The 17,668-nt window shown below is 39.3% G+C and overlaps 2 protein-coding genes across 12 annotated transcripts in view; both read right to left on the bottom strand.

The window, feature by feature from the left end:
- nfasca (neurofascin homolog (chicken) a) overlaps positions 1-8,827 on the bottom strand; it is a 62,908-nt gene extending 54,081 nt beyond the window's left edge. For 4 of the 7 annotated variants that reach the window (XM_087800222.1, XM_087800223.1, XM_087800225.1 and 1 more), the window contains exon 1: positions 8,750-8,827. The gene's annotated coding sequence lies outside the window, so the exon portion shown is untranslated. The remainder of the gene's footprint in view (positions 1-8,749) is intronic. The other 3 variants (XM_087800227.1, XM_087800228.1, XM_087800226.1) reach the window with 2 other exon arrangements.
- Positions 8,828-10,585: 1,758 nt separating this feature from the next.
- Positions 10,586-17,453, bottom strand: zc3h11a (zinc finger CCCH-type containing 11A). Of its 5 annotated transcripts, none has more exons than XM_087800881.1 (15): positions 17,366-17,453; positions 15,457-15,526; positions 15,211-15,332; positions 14,676-14,795; positions 14,203-14,578; positions 14,067-14,129; positions 13,875-13,988; positions 13,314-13,373; positions 13,146-13,238; positions 12,455-12,949; positions 12,315-12,379; positions 11,857-12,253; positions 11,626-11,786; positions 11,430-11,560; positions 10,586-11,359 (listed from the first exon to the last, which is right to left on the bottom strand). In XM_087800881.1, the coding sequence occupies exons 3-15, from the start codon at positions 15,262-15,264 to the stop codon at positions 11,155-11,157; spliced, it is 2,334 nt and encodes a 777-aa protein (XP_087657007.1). In that variant the 5' UTR covers positions 15,265-15,332; positions 15,457-15,526; positions 17,366-17,453; the 3' UTR covers positions 10,586-11,154. The 5 variants fall into 5 exon arrangements, with proteins under 5 accessions (XP_087657007.1, XP_087657009.1, XP_087657005.1 ...); XM_087800883.1 differs by having other exon boundaries at positions 14,203-14,379; positions 14,455-14,578; positions 15,457-17,445; XM_087800879.1 differs by having other exon boundaries at positions 15,457-15,991; positions 17,366-17,443.
- Between the last annotated feature and the right edge of the window lie 215 nt (positions 17,454-17,668).

The raw sequence follows: 17,668 nt of genomic DNA, 5'->3' as shown, positions 1-17,668 counted from the left end.
GGATCAACTATATATTTGTAGTATTGCTCGAGTACCTGACTCTGGTGTTGCAGAATTTACAGACCACATGACTCTTGACATGACAAAGCCTGAACTACTGCATATTGTTTTGAAACCAAAATATTCTAAATACCAGCTTTATAAGCTGCTGGAGCTTACTGTATCCTCTTGTCCTCAGTCATCTCTGGGATCTAAAGGGAATTCAGCTGATTAATGCCCCAAGAAAAGTATGTACCCAGGGTCAAATGACAGAGATCTAATTAGTCAAAAAGGGTGTTGTTGACTAGGAATGTTCCAGAAGATGTCACACAGTCACACAACGGTCAAGGAAAAAGCCAGAACATCCTGTTTTGGTCCATGTTCGGGGCCGGTGACGCAAATAAAGATAGCGGTCGTTTGTCGAGAAATCATGTAACTTCGGGGAAGTAACACCTATCATAAACTAATGATACCGTGACTTCTAGACTGCTGATCTCTTCAATAAAGAACCAACTTATACCGATGATTCTGTGGTCTTCTACATCTTTCCGGCCCATCCTTGCTCAAAAGAGCTTGCACGATTTTAATGTTCATTAAGCTGCGGAGAACATAATGACCGCTGCCATCTATTGGCTGGGAGTGTAATTGAAAACACCGTTTTTAATGTTAATTTTGAATTTAAAAACCAAGAGCATTTTATTTTTCACACACATTATTGAACTATAAACCATAAAAGATGGTAACACTTGGAAATGTTTTTTTAATAATCGATATATTGCTGTTGAATATCAATACAGTATCGAGGAAAGGAATGTTGGGCTGTATCGGCATATGGCTATTTTCTATCACCCCAAGTATTTCTGGACGATTCATTTATAAGGATCAACCTACGGTGTGCAGCTCATAAAAGGGTGGCCTGCCTGGTGATGGCCATTGTTATGGTTGGTCACTTTGCTAACATGACAAAGTGTTGCCATGTAACGTTTAAAGCTATAAACGGATGAATTGCACCGTTTTATTTAAGATTATCCAGTGAGAGCTGGAGATGATGTACTTGGTTTAATGTCACTGGTTTAATTCTAACACTGAAATACGGTTTGATTAATGCTCGGTGCCAAATAAAATCCAATTTCTTCACAGTGGCATTTGTTGAAAGATCACTCTATTAACGCTGACCTCCATCTCCCACCCCCCTATTACCCAGTCAGCACTCATCATGTCAGGCTTGTGTATGGGAGGCCAATTGTTTTTTTTTTTTATTCCAACCTTGGCATTAGATATGTCCTTTTTCCGCTTCATTGACGGACATCTTAACTACACACTGAGCAGCGAAATAAATACCAAGAAGTGACATAAAATTAATATGTATTTTATCACAGTTTATACCCCAGCAACTGAAAGATAATTGGCCACATAGATAAAAAATAATCCATAGATATAAATTCAATATTTCTCCTTCTCAAAGCACAAAATCAATAAAATCTTTGACCTTGACCTTTTTAATAACATATATATATATATAAATTCAGGTTAATGTTTATACCTTGTCTGTTACAAGGTGTTAAAAAAAAGGATTTTCTGGATTTTTTGTAAAACTAAGCAGAAGTTTTTGGCTTTAGGTGTAAAAAAAAAAGTATATTGAAGTGCATGAGTCTATAAAAGCTCACAAAAATAGGGAAAAAGAAAACAGAGATACACGTACTTTTACTATCTTTTGGAGCCATCCATGAGTAAAATGATGGATGGAAGCCTATCCTGATTGGAAAAGAAAAGGAAGGAAGGGGGGATGAGCCGTTGTGTTGTTTTTCTTTTTTGAACATGTAGTGACACGTGTGTATGTATGTGTGCGTTCATGCGTGCATGGGTGTCTCTGTATGTGTGTGTGAGCGCGTGTGTGTATGGGTGTGTGTGTTTGTATGTGTGTGTGTGTGTTGACAAATTAATTAAAACAATTGTTTTTACCATTTTTAATGTGCTCAAGAGAAAACCAATATATTCGATCCTGGGATTTCCAACTCTCGTGGAAGAGTGTTAAGAGCTTTGTCACGACAAATCAATGCCCCGGGGCCACTGAGCATCTGTCACTCTTGAAGCTCGTACATCTCATCTCTGCTCGCATAATAGTAGGGGGGCGGGCGGGGGGCGGGGGGGTGTCTCTGATGGACACGGGTAACGGATGTGTCATTAGATTAAACCAATTCAAACCACTCGTGGTCGACTAAATAGCTAGAGGAAGACTCTTCATGAACAATAAGACGTCTGGAGAGATTAAAAATATTAATTAATCCTAAATCCGTTTTGGGGGGTCCTTGTCATGTTTTTGGCTCCTGTTAATTATTCATCGGCTCTCAGAACTTAAACATGAAAGCATCCACTTCAGAACTTTCAGGAGCAGTCTGTTTTTGTAATGTCATTTTCATCCATCCATCCTACTTCTTGCACCAGTTTCTACTCCTTCATCGTCAGTCATTTTATTATGTTATGGACGGAGTGTCCACCTCCGTGGTTCTGAACTCCCCGGAGTATCAATGCCTGATGAGGTCCAATTTAACACATCTCCCTGCTTATTTGTCATCATGCCGTCCATTCACACGAGCCGCACCACCCCACGTTGATCCGTCCTTTTATCCTCTGTTTCTGCGTCCCTCCGAGCCTTTTCGTCCATGCCCCCATCTTTCCCAGCCCTTTGTCCCCGCTGTCCGCCGCTGCTGTCTTTCTTAACCCACTTTCAGGGCAAACAATGGAGACAATGAGGAGTTAGCCCCCGGGGTGATGGGAGGGGACTGCAGGACAATTACAAGTGATAAAATGACACTCCCCGCTCGAGCACTAATAAACTAGAGATGGAGATCACTACTGCCCATCTGCCAAGGTGTGGAAAGTTGTGTTCAATAAGTGTGTGCGCGTGTGCGTGTTTGTTCAGAAGCAGTGAACCCCGATGATTGAACCCGTTGATTATTTAAAGTTGATAATGTGTAATGATGTAACTGTCATGTTTTATGACTTAAATCACGACCATTTCAAATAATTAGAGAACAAAATTTATAGATTTTAACTTAACTTAGCTTTTTTTTACTTACTTATCTTTATCCCTTTAAAACACAGAGTGATGTTTTTAAGACTTTTAGTTTAAACAATGTTTTTATGTAAAAGGCCCTTTTTATTATGGAAAGAAATGATTGTAATGACAAAATTCGATTTTTTTTAAATCTATAATAATGTTTATTTTTTGTTTTGATTCAAGGATGTGTCAGGCTTTTTTTTCATGAGACCCAGACAGTGATATAAGAGAAAAACAAAACAGAAGCAATAATTATTATTATTATTATTGTTGTTGCTGTTATTATTGTCATTATTATACTACCAATAATAATAATAATAATAACGCTGTGGCAACCAATCTAATATAATTTTGGCAGAACATAGACAATTAACTAACCTCCATGACAAGGCAAAAATTATTGTTACGCTATATTTTTGTATTATAAGTCTTTTCATTCGTCTGTGTGTTGTTTTTGTTGAATCTCCCTTTTGTAACCATCGTTTGGTTTGGTCAGCAGGAGTATTAAACATGAGACCTAAAGGTTCACAGGGGAAATAATGTTATCTTGTGACAGTTTAGTTTTGTGTCCAAACAATAAATGTCTTAAGACATTTTTATTTGTTCAGACTTTTCCCTGATTTTCTTGGACTCCTGTTTTGGTCTTATGTGTCTTGACCTTTTAAAGTATATATTTTAACTGTGTATTATTTTTGATTGTTAAAACGCTTTGTGAGTCTGGTCTAGAAAGACGCTTTACAAATAACCTTTACTTACTTAGTTGCTTACTTGTCATCAGTTAGTATTGAAAAATAAGCCATTTCTGTGACAGTAGATTCTTCAGACGTAGACAAAGATGCAGGATGCCTTCTTAGATGGGACTACAAATAGTATCTCTGCTCAATTATTTACATGAACTTAATTCCAGTACACGTGTCGAACAGAAATATCCATAAAGCCTGCTCTTCTTTACGATTGAATCCAAACGCAGAGACTCTCATCTACTCAAATCCCACTCAGTCACAGGGGGTCTCTGGAACTGTCAGTCTGCTACTCAAAAGATTAAAAGTCTCAAGTCTCCAGCTGTCGACAAGCCCCGGACTCCTCCTGGTGATCAAAACGGTTGAGGGTTCATGACAGCAGTGGAACTTCAACAGGATCAAACCTACTATTTTATGTTCCAACATGGTGATGATAGGATTTTTTATTTTTATTTTTTTTTCCTTTTTATACATATGTTTCAGTATATTTTAGACTGTACATAACCTGCATGCCCCTGTGTTCTATCTCTTTGTAACATATTCTGGAGCTGCTGAACCGTGAATTTCTCTAAGGAGATGAATAAAGTATCTATCTCGCTATCTAAGGTGAAAGTTGTCAGCATCTGTAGAGACACGGGAGAGGTCAATAACTGTATTGTGTCTCCGTCAAGTGGCCAAACTGGAGAATTACAAGGCACTCCCTGAATACTGTTTTTAGACCCTAACTTTCACAGAAACACAGACATGGAGTATAGAAGTTGAGATCGCTGGACGTTCGAGTTAGTCCTCTCTAGTTTTATAGCTTGATAAGTAAGTAAGTAAGTAAGTCATTTTTATTTGTATAGCTCTTTTCCAGACCAGGGTCACAAAGCGCTTAAACAATCAAAACAATATTCAATAAAGTGTATACTTTAAAGGGCAAGATAAAACTGATAACACAACAGGTTTGTCAAGAAAACTCATATCCTGGACGTCTTGGAATTACAGTTCCTAGTTCCTAGGGAAACATATATTATTCCCGAAACATATTCTGTTCCTTAACTTAATTTTAAATCTAACTTCAAAACTTAATATTAAAATGTTTATCCACTAAAAAAATCATCCTGAGCATCTGCATCTATAGAAATGCATTTTTGAGGCACCATAAGGAATCTGAGGGACGGTTGGAAAATTATTAATACTAGAAAAACGGCATGTTTACAAAGGCCAAGACCTCAACATTACAATTATTGTTCTAATAAACATGTGTCAAACCCTGGTCAAAATCTGTCTGACTTATTCTTTACATTCATATAGTTGTATATACCTGTATAGAGTCATATAGACTCATAATCCAGTTCATTTAGAATTTAGAGTCCAGAACAAACTAGACCACCATGAGCGTTAAGAAATATTGATTACAATTAAATGAACTAGTTTTGGGGATAAAGGACCCATTTCAAGATGTTTAATGTCTTTTTCTGAGTAAGACTTTTCAAGCTTTTTTCCATGATTAATATCATATCATGGTAAATTCAATGTATTCCAGGAAAAAAGATTTGTTTGCTTTTAAAAGCTTTAATTTTGATCATCTTATCAAGTGCTTGATTTGTGAATTTTACACTGGTCTTCTCTTCCATGCCTCATCTAGAAATTACATATTGTTTCAAGATGACTTGAACAATTGAAATGATCTGAACTGGTGAACAGATATTTTTCACCTTAAATTAGCCAAAATTCAGTCCCATGGTATTTTTATATCTTTAACTTCCTGCCACGTGTTAAATAGATAGATAAAAAGATAGATCAAATGTATTGATCCCTGTGGAGATCTCCTTTGGGAAATTGTTGTTCCAACAACACAGACGATAGATTCATTGAAGAAGACCAAGAACAAAGTGCAATAAAGGGCAAACAGACAAATGACAGAGATCTAAGTCTAAAGAAAATAGATGAAAGAAAAAATAAAAGGATAAAAAGATTAACATAGAATAACATAATAACATCAACATTTTCACTCCACTCCTGTCCCCAAACTCAGAATTAAACAATCTAATAGCACTAGGAATGTCCCTGAGTCTATTAGTGTTGCATCATGGGAGGAGCATTCGTTCACTCCATCTGCTTCTCTGCTCACTGATGACAGTGTTCAGAGGATGACTGTCATCATCCATGATGGACAGTAGTTTGTCCAGTGATCTTCTCTCAGCAACTGTCACCAGTGAGTCCAGTTTCAACCACAGAACCAGCCTTTCTGATCAACCTGTCCAACCTGTTGACACTCCTCTTGGACACATTCCCAACCCATCCCACCACAGCATAGAACAGGACACTGGCCACCACAGACTGGTAGAACATGCAGAGGAGCTTCCTGAAGATGTTAAATGATCGAAGCCTCCTCAGAAAGTACAGTCTACTCTGAACTTTCTTATATAAATGGTCTGTGTTGCAAGTCCAGTCCAGTTTACTGTCCAGCCACATACCGAGGTACTGAGAGTTGTCAACTATCTCCAAAAACCTTAAAGGTTTAAGGCAGTTCGGCTTCTCTTGTTTAAAAATGAACGTTTCTGGGGCAGCAGTGACTCAGGTGGTAGAGTGGGTCATCCAATGAACAGATGAACAGAATCCTGCTCTATTCTAGTCGTGACCATCACCAGCAGACATGTCCGCTGCAACACAGTCGTCGAGGTAGGTAATTGCCTACTGCCCCTGTCTGAGGTGTCCCAGCTGTGGCCGACATCTGTCCGAATCAGTGACAAAATAATGGCTTTAGACACGACAAACAAAAGTCAGAAGTGCCCAGCCAGCACTGTCTGAGTATTTTTATATTGCATGAAAGCCTGCAGAGAGTTGGCAAAAAACACATGAAGGACTCCCAGACTATGAGAAATAAGATAAGATTGAACTCGTTGGCCTCAATTCTAAGGGTATGTGTGGAGAAAACTAGGTACTAATGACCATTTGATGTTTCAGTTTTCTACATTTGTGTTTTTTTCTGTTAAGATGTGGTGCTGAGTGAACATTAATGAGGAAATAAAATGAACTTAAATGATTTTAGCGAACGGCTGCAATGAAACAAAGCGTGAAAATCGAAAGGGTATCCACTGTATTTCAACAAAGTTTTCTAGTCAAAGTTGGTAGTGAAAAACAGAGATGCTTAATGGTAAATGTTTGGACCTTGTATAATTCTTAGTAAAGCAAGAATTCCATAAATGTGGTTCATTTTTCACGGATCAAACAATAGCATTGTGATGGTAAACGTAGGTTAAACTGTTCAATCCCTAGGCTTTACTTTCTTTTTTTACAACACAAAATGCAAACTTCAGACAAAAATGGTTTGTTGCACCGGCGTCACAGCAGACACCAAAGTGCATTCTATTAAAGAATCATATGCTGATGCAAATGTTTTGGAAAGTAGCATTGGTTCTAAAGTACTCTATATAGTACTCTAAATCCTTCAAAAGCTGGAACACACCAGCGAAAAAGTAAAAAGAAAGAAGAAAAGAGAAGAAAAGTGTTGATGTATTATTAGCTACAGTAATTATAGCATATTAAATAGTAAGGTTTACAGAAAATAATGTTTTAGACTGTAGGATGGTCCAGGAGGGTTTAGGGTTTCTTCATACCCCAGTGGGAAGCAATATATGAAAAGATCCAAAACAACGATGTATAATAATGTTGATAAAACAAATGTTGACTGACATGTGCACATGACACACCGTATTTTGCCTGGAATTAATAGGTTTTTTGAAAATGAATAAGACACACTTGTTAAAAAGCGGAAGAACAACTGAAAGTACATGACAAAACATTAGAGCCATCATTGAGTGTCATCGACCACAGAACAAGTGGGGAACAAAGGAAAAGCAATATTTGCAAGTCATGACTGTAACAGTGAGGAGTCACAACCACAACTCGACGACAAGAGCTTCTAAGCAACAAATAATAATAATATGCTTGTGATGACGTCATAGCCTGTTAGACCTAATCCTGTGGATTATCAGAAAAATCAAAATAATGAAACCCCAGCAGAGGAAACTAGTCGGACCAAATGGATTTAGAGAGGGTTCGTGTTTGACTGGAATGCATCATTTAATGATGGTATTGTAAGTAAGTAATTTGTATTTATATTGTAATTTATTTATTGTTAAAATCGTCATTTAAAAGTCGTTTATGAGAAAATTTTGGATTTTTTTTTTAGTAAAAATAATATTTTTAGTGCAGAAGGTTTTTTTGAAGAAAGATTGTATGGGGTGCAGATGTACTGATACTAGATAGAAGTAAAAGTACTATACTGTAACTGAAATGCAACTGAAAGTAGAACAAAAAGTGTTTTTCTGCTCTTCCATTAGACCCATGAATAAAGTTGGTATCTTTCGTGGTCCAATGTAAAGAGTTTGTATTGGAATATGTTAATGTAATGTGGATTACAGTGAGATAAAACCAGGATAAACTTGATGTTGACCATTCTCAGGTGCTGATGCTGCTGATCCTTCTAACATCTTATCATGAAGTGATGGAGGAGCTCCTGGTGAACACTCGGGAGTTGTGACGTATGACTGCAGCTGGTTTGAAACAGATGCAGACTTCCAACTTCACTTGCTGACATCACACAAGGTCAGCAAAAAAAATGTGCGTTTTTCCTCGAGGACCCCACATGTCCGACCCCCATACACTGTCCACCTCCAGAACGAACAGTCGTGGTCCCGGACTCAAAGTCACTCACATGACGCCCTCTCTGGGGTGTCTCTCTCCGGACACCGCAGGACAGGGCCAGGGGCAGGGCCTACTTTAAAAAACTCGTTGGGGCGTTTCGTTCAAATCCCGAGCAGGCTTTGGAAAACAAGGTCACAGAAACCGCAGCATCATCCAGAGGATGAACAAACAGGCCAGTTTAGCGCAACTGCGGCAACTCCCCGGTGATGCAGCCGAGCCACTGGGGCTGGACCGGCAGCCGCAGACGGCCATGCAGAGAAAAGGACTTTCTTACCTGCGCTGCTCTCGCACGCACCGGCGACTTTTTCTTCCGGGATCTGGGCCTCGCCGGAGCAGCTCCGACAGCTTCTCACCGTCACTCTCTCACCTAAGCGTGTCATCCAGAGAGCCGCGGGAGCGCGCTGTAGCGGCGGCGGCGTGCACGCGCGGGGATGGAACACGGCAGGAATACGCCCACCTGAACTCGACTGGACTGGGGTCAAGTTGTCTGCATTGAGTTTTACTGTCGTATTGTAGAGTGAGATTGGAAAATAATTGTGAATCCTGATGTCATTCAAAAGAGAGAGAAAGAGCTGCTAAAAAAGGTTAAAATAATAATATAAATATGTGTTATTGTAAAATATAAAATGACAACTTTTACCTGTTATTCCCAGTTTTGTTGCAGGGCACACTCGCAGAATAGAAAATGTTGTTATTGTTTTTGGACTCTGGGAGGAAACCGGAGTAAACCGTACACAAGAAAATGTGCAACCTTAGTTCTGTGAGATACACAGAATACTATATTAAGATATAGTATTAATTCAAGATGATATATACAGTGACAAGTGATGATATATTGCATATAAACGATCTGTTTATATGATACGATTACGAGATATGATGCAATATATATGATATATCGCATCATATATATATGATATATACACTATATCAATATTAACAGCACTGCATTGACTTTTGACTTGACTAGTTTTCAAATCATGTTTTATTTTTTCATCATTATTAGATTTTAACATGTAAATATTCAGAGTATTTTTATTTTATTTTTGTGTTCTAATTTAGCTGATGCCACTAGATGGCAGCAGTCATTACATGCTCCTCACCTAAAGAAACGATGAAATCGTGCAGGATCCCGGGCGATGACTGAGGATGAGAGGATACACTTTTCTCCTCAATCCCTCTTGGAGCCCGAGGTTTTTCCAGAGTACGACCAGATTTGTCATCATGATCCTCCATGGACACTACTACACCACTATAGTCTCACAGAGTCTGGATCTGCTCAACGTTTTTGCTTGTTAAAACATTGCTTTTTCTTATTTAAACTGTAAAGTGTCTTGAGACAACTTTATGATATCAGACTTTAAATAAAATTAAAGATTTATTTGCATATTGAAGATTGAATTAAACATGCGAGTCATGCTCTCTTTGGCTGAACCTTTCGACTGGTTTTGGTATTGTCTAGCTTTATATTTTTGGCCCAGTATATTATGTGGCCCAAGAGGAAATGGAATTATCCATCCCTGCGATGGACTCAATCAAAAATAATGATCCCTGCTTTCCATTTAGTGAATAGCAGATTGAACACTTGGTCAGAATATCACAAAGATAGGTTATATTTGCTGCATTCATGGAAGACACCAAGTAGCGGATTGGGTGTACTTCAATATTTAGCAAAATGATATCAGAAAAATAAACAAATATTCTCCATTGTATCTTTATTGTAAAAGTGTCGCAAAGTGCAGACCTTGTGCCAACTGATCGTGCGGCAGCCCGACCCGTTTCCTGACTCAACAGGAAAACCCCATTTAGAATTTCCAAAACTCAGCAACATTGCTCATATTTGCATCGCGGTCACACTGTAGGAACTCGTCAGAAGCCTCTTTTCATTTGGATTATGCAATAATGAAATACTTTCTGCTTTATTTTACTTTAAAGGGTGCAATTCTTCTGAAGACATTACATTTTTGTCATTGATAAAAATGCATTTTATAGGTTTACCACATGATTAAAAGGTTCTTGGTAAAACTAACCCTCTTCTGCATTCAGACCCGAAAGGCTCAAGAGACTTGAACGTAGGCAAAAACAAAAAAAAAACATCAAGCGCCATAAGTTATTGGTTAAAGTTTCTTTAGTAGTCGTGTGGCTGACTTAATATTTAAGGACCAAACACAGACATGGCGTCAACATATTTACAGAGTAAAAGGATGAAAACAATTTAAGAAAATAACCCCATTTGAAAGCCATCAGGTGACAGCAGGATGCCAACATAGCTAAACGACACGTTTAAACTGGCATTTCTTTGCATCATTTACAGTCCCTGAGAACACCTACACACATTGCCTCTGATTATCGTGAATAAAATATTACCGTGTAGTAAAAACACAAGAGGACAATGACAAAGGATGCTGAGCCATCGGACCTTCTTCCTTTCTTACACATACACACTATAAAGCTTCACCTCCGAACAGCACATCCATGAAGTAACAATCATTTCTGAAAAGCGTGTATTTGAATTCCTGACAAAATGCAACAAAATGAAAAAATAGACATCCTTAGCATACAGTGGAGAGAAGGTCTGGAGTCAGGAGGGAAGAATGCTTAAAGATTAAAATCTGATATGAACATTTAAAAGCGCTCGGTAAGTAATAGAAACAGTTCCTACAGGGCGATCGCACACCCTCAGCTGTCAATCATGTCCGATAGTTCCTGTAGGAGGTCGTCTTCTCCGATACCGGGATCCGCGTCCTCCTCATATTCACTGTCGGCGAACTCATTGAGGAGATCTTCAAAGTCATCCGTGGCTGAGAAGGCGGCGGCGCCTGCCTGGGAGGAAGACATGCTTTGCCTCCGGGTCTTGCTCTGCGTTGGAGACTTGAGTGAAGAGCTAGAAGCACAGGGAAGATGAGAGGAAATGAGAAGGTGGATTTTGATTTTTGAAAAAGTGGCTTAAATACCTGGACGTGTCTCTGGAGGCGTCTGATGACAACTTGATGTTGTGTTCCAGACTGACGGGAAGCGAGTCAGCCTTCTCCACGAGGGGAGCCGCAGTGACTGGCATGGTTCCTGTGCCTGACGATGGCTTTGCCTACAACAGAATGTCTTTGTTAAGCTTCGACTCCACATGGAGGAGAAATGGTACAGTGGGCTTACATCTCTCCGGCTCGGGGTGGTCTCCTCCTCCATCGTGGGGCTGCTGCTGAGGGGTTTGATCGCGGCGACAGCAGAGTGCTCCACTGCCTTCCTCTTGGAACCTGGTCTCACGTGGAGCGCAGGCTTCACCACAGACGGCTTGACGTTCAGCTTCGGCCGGACTGGAAAAGAAGACGTATGAGTAAATACTGACGATAAAACAATTGTCGACTAACACAGAGCATGTCGTACCTTTGATGCCCTGCTTGAGTTCAGGAGAATTTCTCCGATTGTTATCAAGGGGACTTTTTGAGGCCAAAAGAGAAACTGGGCCCCGTTCGGCCGGTGAAGAAGGTCGCACTTCAAGGTCGGCCGGAGACACTGCCCGTGCAGGCACAGAGTTGATGGGAGGGGAGACCATTTTGGATGTAGGCATATTGCGAGCATTGCTCTTGGTTGGGGGTGATTGGCTGTTATCGGGGATATTTTTCTTTCCCCCTGTAAGCGGTTTGGATCTCGTTTCAGCGGATCCTGCGGTGCCGTTGCTGGGGCTGGACTGCCCTGCCAGCTCCTGTCGACGGAGACTCTTCTCCCGCATGATCTCCTCAAAAGTCTTGACTTTGACTTCCTTGCTCGGGGCTGGATCAACCTATAAACAACAAAATGGCATCAAACTTTCAAAGGACTGAGCATCTACAGTCAGTATGTACCTCAGATTTAACAGAGGCTTTCGGTGGCGCTGCATCCTCAACACTCTTTTCTGTCGTGACGCCATCTGATTGAAAACAACAAGTCAGATTAGATTGTGCAAAAGTGGGTAAACAGCTGTAAAATCAGGAAACATTATTACTTTTGAGTGAAGTCTTCTTGGTGCTAAGCAGACGTGGCTTCTTCACATTACTCTGTTCTTGAGGAGCAGCCTTCTGGGAGTCAGAGTCGAGACACAGCTGGGCCTGAATCCTGGCTGCTTTCTCCCTGCGGATCTCCTCCAAGGTTTTGACTCGCAGCTCTCCTTTGTTAGCCACAGGCTCTTTAGAGGCCATGTCTAGCCTCTCGTGCGTTTTACTTGTGGTGTTCTCGGCTTCTTTCGGGCTCTGTGTGGGGCTTTGGCCCCGTTCCAGTTCCTTTTCCTCCTTTCTCCTCTTCTTGGTTTGGATGATTTCGGAGAACCTTTTCACCTTTTCAATGGATTGCTCCTTCACAGAAATGGCTCTTTTCACACCCCTGACAGGGAGTGACTCCAAGGTGTTTTGGTCTTGATTCTTTGCCGCCTTTTCTTTTTTTATTTCATCGAGAGTTTTGATGCGGATTTCCTCAACCTTTTTTTCTCCTTGTCTGGGAGAACCTGCAAAAGGTGAACAAATACAAACTGCTCATTAACCTACATGTCATTGTGCTTGTTAGTAACCCAAGATAGGATAGAATATACAGTGATCAACTTGCCTTCATTATCGACAAAATAAAACCGCCCAGAACAGTAATGCAAACAGATTATACATTTAGACCCACAAGACCAAGAAGAAAGCAAGGCAGGTACCCACCAGGTTGGGGAGATGAGGGAGCCTCATTATGAGACATGACTTTTCCCAAGCGCTCCGCCAGACTCCTTCTCATCTGCTCTTCAGTTTTAACATCTATTATCATGGAAATAGAAGGAACCTGTGTTAGTTACTGAATTATCAAACATAAAAACAAGTGTTTATATTTACTTGTGGGCAACTTTTTTCCAAGTCGGTCAATCACACTTCCTCTTGTTGATGCCCCTTTTCCTTCAAAAGTAGTGAGAAGCAGAAACGTTATTCACTGGATATATGACATTCATAAATGAGTAAATTACATAAACTGTTGAAAAACATAAAAAAAAAACATTGTATAGTCTCAAGTAAATCGCACCATTTGATAAATTTGATTGTACTTGAGTACATGAGTACATGTTCCACAATTATTTTAATGTTTGCAATATTTAGGTTAGGTAGAACTTTATTGATCCCTCATGAGGTCTCCTTCAGGAAATTGTTTTTGTATTTGTCAAATGTATATTTGTAGAGGGTCTCTGGATGCTGCGCTTGCTCAAAGAAAGTGTCCAGCAAGGAGTGTCTTAGTATCACAATAGATCGTATCATGATAGGCATCATGTCGCCAGATTCTTCATTTTTAAATGTGTTGATTTATTTTGCCGTCTAAATTAAATATTCCAAAATGATGACAACTAACCATCTTTCTTTCCTTCGACTATGCTCGCAATAGGAGCCAACTCTTTTCTATCTTACCATTGACTGTGTTCACGGTCCACTCGCCAGAAAAGTCTCCCATCATGTTGGACTTCAGGGCCTTCCGTAGCTTGATTTCTTCCAGAGTGCTAACTCCAAAGTTGAGAGCACCGTCTATTACAACACACAATATCATATAATTGGTTAGAAATATAGAGTTCTGTTAAATATAAAAGCAAACGGAGACCTCACCTAATTTATGCATCTTCCTTGGGGAAGGACCGAACTTGGAATCCTCTCCTTCGGAGTATTGATCTTTAAAAAAAAGAAAGTTAAAAAACTGTTTCAATCATACAAAGTGATCACAGTTGAATAATCTTAAACTAACCATCTTCATCCTCATCGTCATCAACTGGGTTAATGACCACTGGTGGGTGTGTGGGGCTTGGTACTGGTTCCTGAGGTTCTGTCTTGACCCCCCTCAGCTGAGGATTCACTGCAGCTGGCAGAGGAGTTGCTTGTAGTGGTGCGGGTGGCTCCTCGAGTGGCTCCTCTTCAACCGTAACTACAACAATTTGAAAAAAGCGTTGATTATACTGAATGTGTGCATCATTGTTGAATAAGCAAAAATGGAACCTACGTTTGTCAGGTGGAACAAGTGCGCCTTCAATAAAACGAGGTCTTTCATGATAAAAGGCGCAATGTGGTTTCTGGCAGCCTGATGGATGCGTCTCCCAGTAACACTGGATTGCTTTGCGTTTTTTCTATTTTGCAAAGGGAAAAGATGATTGTTAACATGTGCCCAGTTAAATACACATGTAGATAGTTTAAACTAGAAATTAATGTAACGGGATTGCTTACAGTGATTTCCATGTGGCGATACTTGCAGACGTCACGGAAGCACCGTCCTTCCTCCCAGAGGTTGCAGACCACCTCGTTGCCCATGGCCGCCTCACAGTGTCTGAAGGGACACTTGTCACCCTGTAAAGGGAGGAAGTACATAACAATGAGTTCTAAACATCGGAAAAGTAGAATTATCATTCATCATTTGTGATATATCACATTAATGTCTCTTATTTTGTTATTAGATGTGGCTAGAACACAACAGCAGTCTGTGATAGTCGCATTAAGCCACAGCTACAAGCCTTTTCTCACCCACGTATAAACATGTTATTAAAGTCAACCTGCAACTAAAACGAAGTAATTACAACCATATCTACCACTACTGGCTGAAATGCAATACAGCTTTACAAAATAATAGAGCATCTTAATGTTGCTTTTAGATTTGTTTTTGTATTTATTATTTGAAAGTTGAAATAATAGACATAAATAATGCACAATAATCAATATTACCAAACTGTGTAACAAGAATCTTTGCAAAAATTGAGTCTCTTACTTTAGCGCAGGTAGAGTAATAGTAGAAGTAGCAGTCATCTCCATTGTTGGTCATGGTTAGGCTGGGACCACTAAAGGTTCAAGGGTGATTCTACACCAGGTAGCTGGTCCTCCGGTTGGCGTCTGTGGTTAATGCAATTAAAAAAGTTTATTAAAAAACGATATGATTATAGCCGGGCTGGAACAACGTCCATGTTAGGATTCTCTCGATTGTGGAAATATAAACCTTCAACAGGCAAACGTATACCTGTGGTAGATCTCAGCACTCCCTTGTGCAGCAGGCTGCAGGTGGTTGATCTCCTTAGAAGTACTGAATCCTGAAGGAACACTTGATCCGTGAGACAATCAGAAAAGAAGGGTGGGTCGTCCAGGGGCTCTGACATTCCTAGACATCCCTTCTCTGAGACACCTTTATTTTCCTCAAACTGCTAAATACGTATTCTGCTTGGGCCAATAAAGTCTTTTGGATTTTTTTTTTTTTTTCAACGTTGAAAAGGGTATTCCAAAAAAAAAGAGGAAAAAAAACTATTGATGCTGGTCAGGGTTGGAGCATCTTCAAATTGAGGGATGTGGGGAAAAAATCCTTTGGGTTTCTTCAGGAAAGGATTGACTGCAGTTGAAAAATGTGTGCCGGTTTCTATGCAGCTTTGGATTACCAATGCTGAAAGGTGAAAAAAAAAAAATCTTCTGGCCATATACTTTGTATTTAGCCAATCATCCAGGATCACCAAAAATGGCCAAGAGAGCAGGAATAAACCTACAAAACACTGGAGGAGCTGAAACTGTTATTAAGACATACATGGGAAAACACAACAGGTGAAACATTACAAAATAAAATAAATCCATAGGTGAGATACACATATATTGCTGCATATTTAATTTAGAACACAGTCTTCCTTATGTAGACCAATACTTGACTAATACTTATATCTGCAGGAAAGTCACAGGTTGGACAGGCTGATCAGGAGAAGCTACCATCATGGATGATGACAGTCATCTTCTGAACACTGTCATCAGTGAGCAGAGAAGCAGATGGAGTGCACGAATGCTCCTTCACAGATGCAACACTAACAGACTCGGGGACTAATTCATTCCTCGTGCTATTAGATTGTACAATTCTAAGTTCTGGGGCAGAAGTGGAGTGAAAGTATGACTCTTTGATCCTTCGTCTTTGATCTATGTTGTTTATCTTTAGACTTAGATTGATGTAACCTTGCACTTTTTTTTATAGAAACTTGGTTTTCGTTCCTCTTTTTTTTATGAATCTATCATATGTGTTGCTGTGTGCTAATTGGAAAAACATTTCCCCAAGAAGACCTCCAGAGGAATCAATAAAGTTGTATCTATCTATCTATCTATCTATCCATCTATCTATATAATCCCTGCTTTGACAGAGCTTTAAAAAAAAACTTAAATAAAATGAAATTTCACAAATACTAAAAGGGTGACGATACAGCATTGCAGCGGCTTTTTGAGATCCTGGATTGACAAATAACAGCAATAACATCGATTAGAGACTATTTGGTTATAATTTCTCATACAATAGCTGAGCTGATCTTAACTAATCTTAGAAGACTCTTCAGCATAAGATTCAGACAAGATCATTAGACATTAAATGTATTGTTGCATTGTCAATCCCAGACCTCAGAAACTAATTTCGATTCATTATTTTTTTTTAAATGAAATTATATTAAAAATCCTTGACTAAGGAACTCACAATATCATGGCTAAGAAAAACACGTATTTACCATGTTATCAGATAAACAACAAAATTCAACACATTGAATGCTATTAACTAGTTACTAAATGCAAATATGGATCGAAACGTAACAGAAACGTACCGGTATAGATCGAAAACAAACAAACATGCTAAGAAGCCCAGTAGAAGTTAAAACGGGCTACGGAAGATCCAACAGGCCATTGAGCAATTAAATGTCGTGTTAAATGTAATGTCAATACCACACCTGTTGGATTATTATTAATACTAGTCGTAGAGATAAGACCGTTTTAACGACATTTCTGTAACGTTTCAAGGGCCTCAAAGCAACGTTTCAGGATAGTTGAATTAAGTACGTAAGTTGCAAACATTTAAAGACTAACTTTAACTAAACAATGTAACAAAAGCGCGCTTACATGAAATTGAATGACTTAATTACCAGTATAAATGTGTTTAAAAACCTTAAACAGTGTCGTAGTCTCCGTCACGATCCTCCACGAACAACACTGAGGCAAAATGGCGACAGCTCAAAAATATCCGTCGGGGCGTGGCTAGTTAGCTATGACGTCATTTCCGCGAAGAGCTCGGTTTTTTTTCACCGCTTGTTTATTGAATTTGTTTATTGATTTATTATGACATAACTACAGAAATATCAAAGGGTCGTAGATTTTAACAACTACAATATATTGCAAATTGGAGATACTTTTATATATTCATTACTGTGTTTGTTCCTTTTTTAAGG

This window comes from Callionymus lyra, chromosome 10 (genome assembly GCF_982586985.1).
Source record: "Callionymus lyra chromosome 10, fCalLyr1.hap1.1, whole genome shotgun sequence".
Taxonomy (NCBI): domain Eukaryota; kingdom Metazoa; phylum Chordata; class Actinopteri; order Syngnathiformes; family Callionymidae; genus Callionymus; species Callionymus lyra.
This window is presented reverse-complemented; position numbering and strand designations above follow the sequence as displayed.

Coding starts and splice junctions, on each gene's coding strand:
- zc3h11a (XM_087800881.1), bottom strand. CDS start 15,264: ATGACCAACAATGGAGATGACTGCTACTTCTACTATTACTCTACCTGC. Junction 13,989..14,066: donor AAGGAAGATGCATAAATTAG/GTGAGGTCTCCG, acceptor GTGTTGTAATAG/ACGGTGCTCTCAACTTTGGA. Junction 12,950..13,145: donor TCCCTCATCTCCCCAACCTG/GTGGGTACCTGC, acceptor CACCTTTTGCAG/GTTCTCCCAGACAAGGAGAA.